The sequence below is a fragment of the Cariama cristata genome, unplaced genomic scaffold (assembly GCF_000690535.1).
Source record: "Cariama cristata isolate BGI_N322 unplaced genomic scaffold, ASM69053v1 scaffold2898, whole genome shotgun sequence".
In the NCBI taxonomy this organism is placed as follows: domain Eukaryota; kingdom Metazoa; phylum Chordata; class Aves; order Cariamiformes; family Cariamidae; genus Cariama; species Cariama cristata.
Window position 1 is genome coordinate 1 of NW_009630451.1, and position 10,039 is coordinate 10,039.

General features: G+C 41.0%; 1 protein-coding gene across 1 annotated transcript in view; it reads right to left on the minus strand.

Annotated features, from left to right (window-relative positions):
- Window positions 1-2,060: 2,060 nt before the first annotated feature.
- The window catches only part of LOC104165785 (ubiquitin-associated protein 2-like), a gene marked incomplete at both ends in the record, with an annotated part of 38,835 nt that continues 30,856 nt past the window's right edge, over window positions 2,061-10,039 (minus strand). The window contains 5 exons of the mRNA XM_009705524.1: window positions 2,061-2,108; window positions 3,006-3,097; window positions 4,369-4,564; window positions 5,851-5,917; window positions 7,310-7,475. Coding sequence (XP_009703826.1) covers window positions 2,061-2,108; window positions 3,006-3,097; window positions 4,369-4,564; window positions 5,851-5,917; window positions 7,310-7,475 — 569 coding nt within the window. The remainder of the gene's footprint in view (window positions 2,109-3,005; window positions 3,098-4,368; window positions 4,565-5,850; window positions 5,918-7,309; window positions 7,476-10,039) is intronic.

A 10,039-nucleotide genomic window follows, 5' to 3' on the forward strand; every position in this document is an offset into this window, starting at 1 on the left:
TCACGGCACCTAGGGACGCCAAATCATCGCGCAGGTGCCAGCACCCGAAGCACAGTATACACGAACAGCAGTGGTGGTGGTGCTTCTGTCATAAATTTAAGAAGATAAAAAAAAAAACTTGTTGTGTAGCAGCAGCTGGATTAGATGAGAATACTGGAGAGGAAAACACTGCAGACACCAATGTTCGTGAAGAAGGATGGGAGCAAGTGCTATAGATACATGAAGAGAGATTCCCTGCCAGCCTGTGGTGCAGCCCATGGTGAGGCCGGCTGGCCTGTAGTAGCCCATTGCGGGCCCCACTGGAGCACCACATGCCACCTGGGGAAGACCCAACGCCGGAGCAGGGGGATGCCCGAGGGAGGCTCGGACCCCATGGGAAGCCCGCGCTGGAGCAGGCTCTTGGCAGTGCCTGTAGCTCCGTGGAGAGAGGAGCCCAGGCTGGAGCAGGTTTGGTGGGGGGGCTTGTGACCCCACGGGGGACCCAGGCTGGAGCCGTTTGTGCCTGAAGGGCTGCAACCCGGGGAAGGGACCCACGCTAGAGTCGTGCGTGAAGAACTGCAGCCCATAGGAAAGAGTCACATTGGAGAAGTCCGTGGACGACTGTCTGCCGTGGGAGGGACCCCAGGCTGGAGTAGGGGCAGAGGGTGAGGAGTCCTCCCCTGAGGAGGAAGGAGCAGCAGAGCAACATGTGATGAACTGACCCCAACTTCCATTCCACATCCCCTTGTGCCGCTACAGGGAATGAGGTAAAGAAAATAGGGAGGGAAATTGAGCCTGGGAAGAAGGGAGGGGTAGGGGAAAGGTGTTTTTAAGATTTGTTTTCATTTCTCTTTATCCTACTCCAATTTGATTAGTAATAAATTAAATTGAGTTCCCCAAGTTGAATCTGGTTTGCCCGTAATGGTAATTGGTGAGTGATCTCTCCCTGTCCTATCTTGACCCACAAGCCTTTTGTTCATGCTTTTTTCTCTCCCTTGTCCAGTTGAGGAGGGGCAGTGATAGAACAGCTGTGGTGAGTACCTGTCATCCAGCCATGTTTAAACAACCACACCATACCTCTCCTGATTCCAGACCTGCAAATATTTTGTCATTTTGCTGCTCTGAAAATAATCCCATTCATTTCAGTTGACAATTCTTCCAGGGATCACGCCTTTATCGCATAGTGAAAATCTTCATTAATGCATTCAGCTGCTGGGTTTTTTTTAAATTCAAGATGTGCAGCTGGACAGGTTTTTGTCTGGGACATCTCTGTACTCACCTTTGACTATCTGAGTCTGGCTGTCCCCAGATTCCACATGGGTACTGACTTGGACTTTTAATTATGGCATTTATCCAGTGATACTTCTACTCCAGATCACTGCTATTATCCATGGAAGCATAAGTGGAGCACACTGTATCACTTCATTCTGTGGCTTTTCTCAGCTACTTACTACCAAACTCTCTCTCCAAGATCCTTATCCCAGTTTTCTGAAAACGACATTCTTTACCTTTCTGTAATCTAGGCTGAGGTTCTTTGTGAATTTGCCTGGGAGCTCAGTATCTCTCACACACCATTTACATTCTGGATTCATGTAAGGAAGAAAACTTCATATACTCTCCCCTCCTGCAGCTGAACTACATTTGTTGCCATGATGCATACGCCAAGATCTCCACCTATGAGCACCTCCCAAACCTGTCAGATGCACTCACTGGCTGCCGATTTGCGTACCTGCTGTTCAACCCCACCTCTTGGTAAAAGAAAATGTTCGTGCTCAGATTTCAACTAGATTTGACAAGATGTCATAGTGTTGCTACAACAATTAAAAATTCCTCCACTCAAAAGCACAGAGTACACTTGCTTCTATTTACAGAATTTGCAGATGGATGAATACATGATGCAACAGTTGCTCTATATCAATTTACACCACCTACAGAAACTGGTTTTGGATATTTGAAAAACCAGAATATAGAACATGAGGATAAGCTCTTAGTCACCATTAAATGAACCAATTTGTGTTGCACAAATGATCAACACTAAAAATAACTTGTTTAAAATTAAATAAACAAAGCCATTTACTTACCATTGGCAGCCTAGATTGAAGCATCTGGAGATCATCATAACCGTAAATCTGCTTAAAGACAGATAGAAATACAACATTATTATAACACTTTTCTCTGATGTGGATCACTTTGGAGCTTTAAACAGAGTTTTACCTTGGCTCAGCCTATTTTAACAACATACAGCTATACGTCACATTGTGCCATCAAGGCTCACTGTAGCATTTTAAGGCTACTAGACGTAAGCTTAAAATGGCTTGTCATTCTGATGTCGTTTCTTGGTTACAGCAGTCCTCTGAGGAGACTCTGACTGTCCCATCTTTAATCTTGTTTTCACAGATGCATCATTCATCAGCTTGTGAAAAATCTACAGGGCAATCAAATTTTGCAGGAAGAGCAACAGCCTTCTTTGCTGCAACTACTACTACTGAGAACAGCAGGATTTAAGACTTGATGACTAGAGCACAAAGCAACCTGTGGTATCCCCTCACTTTCAACGTGATACAGAAAGATGATTAGAATAAAAGTTTCTGATTCAAAAACAGACAACAAAAAATATGTTGATCTTGGTCAGACATTAAAAAGCTATGTGCATTCTTTCAAAGTATGACAGACAGGACACATAGCACATTTCAATAACTACTATAGTATATCTATTCCAATAACACAAAACTGAATGAGTCTAATTTTACTCAAAAGGCCTAAAACCTGATACCACCGAAAACCATAGCAACATGCATGTTTACCTTCAACAGCAACCAAATCAGGGGTCTCTCAACAGTTCGGCAGTCTACTATCAAGAGTAAACCCCCACTAAATATATTTCTTATATTCTTCAGTATTTGGAACAAGAATTGCAGGTATGGCATGTGCCAACAGAAATGCTTGGCATAGACAGAAGAAGGTCTAGAGGGCTCAATTCCACCAAGGGTTAAGCAACCAAGGACAGGAACAACTAAACTGCTTACTGGGTAGGCAGGCAGAAGTCCTCCAGGTCCCACAATATACTGGTTATGCAACAGGGGTGGTACACCTTGGGGCAGGTTTGGGGGAGCTTTGCCTGTAGAACCAAAACACAGACACTTTAACAAGTCTTTAGAAAAGAAAAGGCTTCAGCATTGAGACAAAATCGCTCACAAGCCCTGGCAGCTGCACTGTCATAGTTTGTGAAGTGCAGAATTATGCAGAAGAATTTTGTGCTAGTTGATGAAAATGCTCAAAATAGCCTGAAGAGTTTAACTATGCCTCAAGGAAGGGAAAGCACAGGCTACTTAAGACTGAAAACAGTCCCATCAGACAACAGTCTGATTTTGTCATTTACTTTGTCCAAGAGGATTACAAGAATCACAGAAAATTCTCCTTTCCTCAGTCCTCTCCTGAAGGCAAAATTTAGGCATTGTTCTCAATCTAAGAGAGCAAACTCGCTCCTTTCATCTTCTGCCCTGTCAACACATTCCCCCTTATCGCCAGCAACAGACTGGAAAGCACTAAATGTTGCCAGCACACTTTTTGTGGGTGACTTATTGCAGCTGATAATAGCAAAGAGAAGACAACTAAAACAGTTTCAGTTGCCTCCATGAAGCAGTGCTAGGAAGCAGATGAGTAAAACAAATGTGCTTTGGTCAGACATCAGGCACTTCATTTACAAGGCATGGGAATGAGAAACGGGAAATCCTTCTGCAAGTAAGTTTGATCTTAATATTTAATTCATTCACTTCCCTCCATAGGAAATCCTTTTAGCAGTTCAGGTTGGTTAGTGAAGCAAGAGAGAATTTAGCATTGCTTCCACTTCAGTGCAAGAAGCGTCCCCACCTTCTCTGTCTGTGGACCCTTTTTCTGATGTGCTATTTGCTGTGGAATGACCCAGACATCAGACACTTTTTTCCGTTCTGTAGATGTGGCAGTAGGGATGTGGCATATGATAATGAGGACACTGCAGTGTATTTTGATACTGCCAAATGAATTCAAGTCACAGAGAAGACTGAAATTAAAACTAATGTAAACTCACAGACAAGAGCTGATCACAACCTTGAATACAAACTGGGCAAATACCCTAGCCCAAAACTTCCAAAGTCACAACTGCTCTGGTGTCCATTTCTAAAGCTCTTTGGGGATGGAATGTGCTATACAAATGCCACAAAACATCCCAACAAATATTTCAAATACACAAAACCAGGCAACTTCATTTTATAAGCCAGCAAACAGAGCATGCTGAAATGCCAGTCAAGAGTGTAGATTTCTTAGCGTAGTTACACCTGGTGAGATGCTCAACTGACAGCCCTGCTGACTTAAGCCCTCTGTCTGTCCACGTGATCTGTTAATATTTCGAACCTGAAGACACTAAGGGAGCTGCCCGTGTGGTAGCAGCTGGTATAGACACACTGGTAACGCTCAGGCCAAGGCTGTTTGTAGTGTTCATACTGCTTGCCATGCTGACAACCGAAGAGGTGGTGCTAGTGGCTGAGGTTGAAGCAGCTGAAAAGGTTGTTGAGGGCTGGAGCGAAGTTGTGTTCTCAACACTAGTGTGCTAGAAAGGAGACAAAAAGAATGAAGATCACAGAGCAAATAAACCACAGTGGAACATGCGGAGGGGGAGGGAAATTACCCCCAACCGCCCCAACAATCTTCTAAGTAACAGCAGCACATGCAAAAGATCTGCATTATCTAGCTAACAAGCAAGCAACTAAGTTGCCTGCCTGTGATTTTCAAGTATTTGAAGAAAATTATTACAGGACAGTTAAATTCAAACCGCTATTTCATCACAAAATCATACCACAGTAACTCAAATGTCACTCCACTGCATTATTTCTTGCCCTTTGATTGTATGGTCCTCTAAGCTAGTACTTGTTATGTTAAATAGACTCTTATATTCTTTCAAAAGACAGTACTTGTTTCCAAAATACAGGACACTGCTATTATGATTTCCTCAATACACTTGTGGAATTTAAAAGACTAAAACTGTAGTGCCTCACATCGGAGTCAATGCAGTAAACTCAAATGCAGACCAGATGTATTACAGGAACACATGAGGATAAAGGAGTTCCTGGTTTGAATCCAGCACAATACGGTGCCTTAGCTTTAAGCCAATCACACTCGCAAAACAGTGTCATCAACACACAGAAGGTAAAACAGGTCTGACAACAGAAAAGGAGGACATTTGGGTAAGTGTGAATTTTTAAGTTACATATTCAGCAGGGATGCAGCATTACAAACCAAAATATAGGCATAAAGAAAAGCAGTAACCTATCTGCACACCCCAAGTGGGATTGTACAAAAGTACTCCATCGCAGAACAAGGCAGCGTGTCTCTTGACTTTTGCTTCTGCAACCTTACCTAGAGCACCGTGTTCACCACCATTTGCCTTGTTATCCTAAATGCATTCACCACACGTTACAACAATGTCACATGGTAAACTCTAAAATCATCTGTCACAAGGCATTTGCCATGACATTCATTCCATCACCCGCATTTTGCCATCTCAGCTCTCCAGTGGAGACTCCTAGCAGTCCGCATTTCGGAGCCGTTTCAGACAGCCACTTCTAAAGATGTTTTCTTCTTTTTTAATTACATTTGTTACAAGAATTTCCTTTATTCCATCCCCCCTTGCTGGCAAGAAGATTTCCTCTGAGGTTGTGTGACCGAAGAGTCTCTGTAATAGCTATTCCTGACCTAGTACAAATCACAACTGGTAAAGATAAGGCTCTTGTTACAGTTCTGACTGTACTAGGACACAATGAACTTTAAGAGATGGTCTTAATCATCAGATAAACTGACTATATGCCAAACATCTGTTGAAATGCAAATAGTACTTACTGCATGTGATGTGCTTGAGGACAACACTGAGGCAGGGGAGAGGCTGCTCTGATGATTGGAAAGGGAGCTAGAAAGAAATTGAAAAGAATTAATAAAATCAATTTTTCCTATAACTGTTTTTAATATATATATGTATGTATATATACACATGTATATACAAAACAGAGTAGGTAGTAGGATACCAGTTAAATAATAAAAATTGTAGGTGTGTGTATACATGTACACATACACAGTAGGATATTAGTTAAAAATTGTTTGTAGGTATGTGTGTAAATATTTACACATAAATATGCATATATATGTGTGTATATATACACGCACCCCTACAGATATTTTTCCCTTTAACTAATACCCTAATACCTCTTAATAAAGAAAATGAAGTACAGAGACAACTATTACTAACAAGAAACATCCAAAACACCTTTCATTTCCATTTATCAATTTACTATATTTTTAGAAAAACAACAGTTGCTTCAGTAATTATGTAGCAACGAATCCAAGATACATAAAGTCCAAAACCAAAAGAAGGTTCACATAACACATGACTTGTTTCTCATCCCTTCCCCGAGCAACTGCTGCCGCCTGCCACGAGGCACAGGTATTAAACAGCTGAGGCAATGCTTTGGTTTGACTGACTGGTATTTCTCACATTTTAACCTGCACAACCTTAGTTCAACCAATCAGAATTGCACAGTATTTGCCCATAACTCTGCCAAAAGCCCCAATGCACTCTCAAAACACAGTGCTCAAAAAAAACACCAAATGAAGAGCATCCGTAAAAGCCCCAAAATTAGCCATATTACTACAGAATCTGGCAATTTAATCCAGGCCAGTTCATACCACTGCACCCCACCAAAAGCCATTTTCTCTTTGAAAAGATGAATTAGAACTATGAGTTCAGTTTTATACATACACTGTAAAATAAGAAAATAACCTCCTGCATCTGCTGATAACTTCATTTTAGGAAGTAACTCTTCCTAAGCACCACCTTTTTTCCCTACCTGACCAGGCCTGTGAATTTTTAGCAGTAACAGTAGCGCTGACATTCATCTGTAATCCAAAGATCTTTAAATGTCTCCCTGAAAGGTGACTGAAGTTGGTTAAGGAATGATTTCAAACATGCAACACTAAACAAACAGCAGGCAATGTGGAAAAAGCAGGAAAAACAAACTGGGGGAATCAATTTAGCTGGCTTGATTGAAGTAAAAGCCTCCTTGAAACACGAAGTTGTTTATATACCACAAAAACTTGAGGGCAGGAGCTGCTCCATCATTAAGAGGCAGCCTAGAACTCATACTTTGCAACCAGAAACATGCTGTTCTCCTCTGAAACTCTCTCCTAATTCTAGTTAATGTCAGAAAGGGGGACCCTGGTATCTGACAACGCACACACAATCACCCTTACATTTACCGTTTCCCCAAACTGAACCCCTTTCAGTTTATCACAACTCCTACCATACCTGCTTAACTGGGAAAGTGAGCTGCTGGCTAAATCACTGGACTGAGGCAAGCTGGGCAACGTTGCCGCATGCTGCGATGCTGAAGGCAGAAGCGAAGCAGTGGTGGATACCACACTAGGCAGAGAACCAGCAGAAGGTAGTGAGGGAGAAGGCTCTGTCTTAGGTGCTGGAACTGATGAAGTAGCTGCAACAAGTTAAAAAGAAGCATTCAAAGATAAATTCCAGCTTATCTGACATCCCAGCCTGGATTCAAGAACACAATAATATTCTCCCTTTGGTTTACAAAAACCTGACCATTAAGAACCAGTAACAGTATCAAGCAAACTGGCTATTAAGGAAAATTCAAACAGCCACAAAACTATTGTTTTTTTCCCTTTAAGCTCTTCACCTACAATAGATTTATAATTTTCACCGCTACATGTGTAGTAAACTACAGTCTTCTGCACTTCACCTCCCACTATCTGGATTACTAGCTCTTCCTCACAAGTCAGTCCTCATTTTAAAATCTCTTGCATTTGGTTCTGCAAACGAAAGTCATTTGCACTTTTCAAGGCACTGCACCAATCTACTTTTACCTATACAGCTCTGCTTCTTCATTCCACCCTACACAGCATCTTTGATGATGGAGACTGAGATCGTTGGAGCACAAGGGCACATACAACTTAGCAGTTTGGAGTACTACAATACGTAATGCAGTAGAATAGAAGAAGCTACAATAAAAGGCCACAACTGAGCATGGCATTAAGTATTTTTAATGACTAAAGAGTTGTCAAATATTGATTTACTTTATCTGAGCTAGGTAACAAAAAAAGTCGAGCTTTAATATTGTTTTTTAGGCTACAGAGTAAAACTTATTTACCACAGATGTGCCTTTCCAAAGGATCACTACACAGTAATAAGACCCTGAACAACTCTACTGTCTGACATAATTCCCTGCTGTTGCTACACTTACCTCTTGTCCTGCAAAGATAATATAAAGCATTACAGGCACTCACCCACCCACAAAACTCAGAGATAGAGTTGAGCCCTGCCTTCTGCTGGGTGATGCTTCCATACCACACCAGAGATCACTACCCAGTGGATCATCACTAACTTGCAATGCATGGGAAGTCAGTTTTAGAATGGTCACCAAATGTCAGACATACGCTTGGAAGTTACACATCACAGTTTGTTCACGTTATTGGTTTGGTTTCCTCACTAAATGACCTAAATCAGGTTACTGGATTGGGTGTTATACAAACAGAAATCAAGAGGTCTTGGCAATAAGCATCAGGGTAACTGACAACAAAGAAGGAAATTCAAGAGAAACGGAAACATAGTTATGAAGGTGTCAACTATATCACCTGATACCTCCTGGCGAGATTCACACAAAAATAAAGAAATAATATTTACAACTCTCAATACATTTAGAGCAGCGTTCCCTCCTTCAAGTAAAAGCAGATGTCCTCAATACAAGGGACAGAATCACCCTCTTCATTAAGACCCCTTACAAGATGCCTGAACACAATGTGCAAGACAAAGAAAACCAGGAGATAAGCAGGATGGTCAGAAGTACAACACATCCATCATGCTTTGAACTAAGGGTTTAGGAAGCATGAGATCTGGATATTAAAGAACAACAACAGCAAAGATGAGATGAACAACTAAGAATATTATCAGTACATACAGAAGGGGAAAGGTCAGTACTTTCAAAAGTTAAGAGAGAATTTCAAAAGCATTTGGATGTGTGAAATAAGATACATAGAAGAAGACTTATTCTAGTTTGTGTGCTTGAGATACAGGAAAAAAACAAAAGTGTTTTCAAAAGAAAACTGGCACAGAAAAAGGGACTAATAAAGCTATTATAGAATAATTACAAAAATACTACAAATTCTCAGATCTTTGTTATCCATAGCAAAAAGACAAGACCTGCAGTGCATTTTATAAATTGTTTATTAACTCTGTACACGAGAGGAAGAAAGTTTTCCACTTGAAAAGCTGTCTTTATATATAACCATCTTTTAAGCCATTCTTTGGGCATATACACTCCTCCTGCTCATTTAAATTGAACTTGGCACTAACAAGATGCTGTTTACAGGTCTGAATACTCAACTTCTTTCTACTCAGAAGTACAACAAAAATTCTTAAAAAAAAGGCTGCTCTAGTAATGACCTATCTGAAGAGATGTTTAAGAGGAGGATAGACCTAAAATTGAAGTGTTGGAATTCCACAAGATGTTAATCCACACTGCTGCCCTTGAAAACTTTCACAAAGCAGCAGATAAAGGTCAGAATAGTGAACACTGTGCTTTTATTATTTTAACTCTGGGGAGAGAGCTGTAGGGGTGCTACAAGTAAAATACCACATTAGGAACAGGCCAAGATGAAGGTAACAGTAATGCCTGTACCAGAGGCAGTACAGTGCTATTGTTATTTCACTGCCAGGCAGCAAGCTACTCGACAGAGGGAGCATTTAGCCACCCTTATATCCCCAGGACTTCTTAACAGGGCATAAGTAGCAATACACCCAGAGAGAGGTGCATTCAATTTGTTTCATTAGAGCTAAATGTTACAGCTTCCCAATTGAGAACTGGAAGAATTGCTAAGAAATTTTATATTAACTTTTAATTTTGTATTTTATTTTAATTTTATAATTAATAATTTTTTGCAGGTAAATTCAAAAGGAAAAGCAGCGGCAAAGCAGCTTCTCTAATTCTATGGCTGGGTTGGGTTTGTGGGTTTAAAAAGCGTG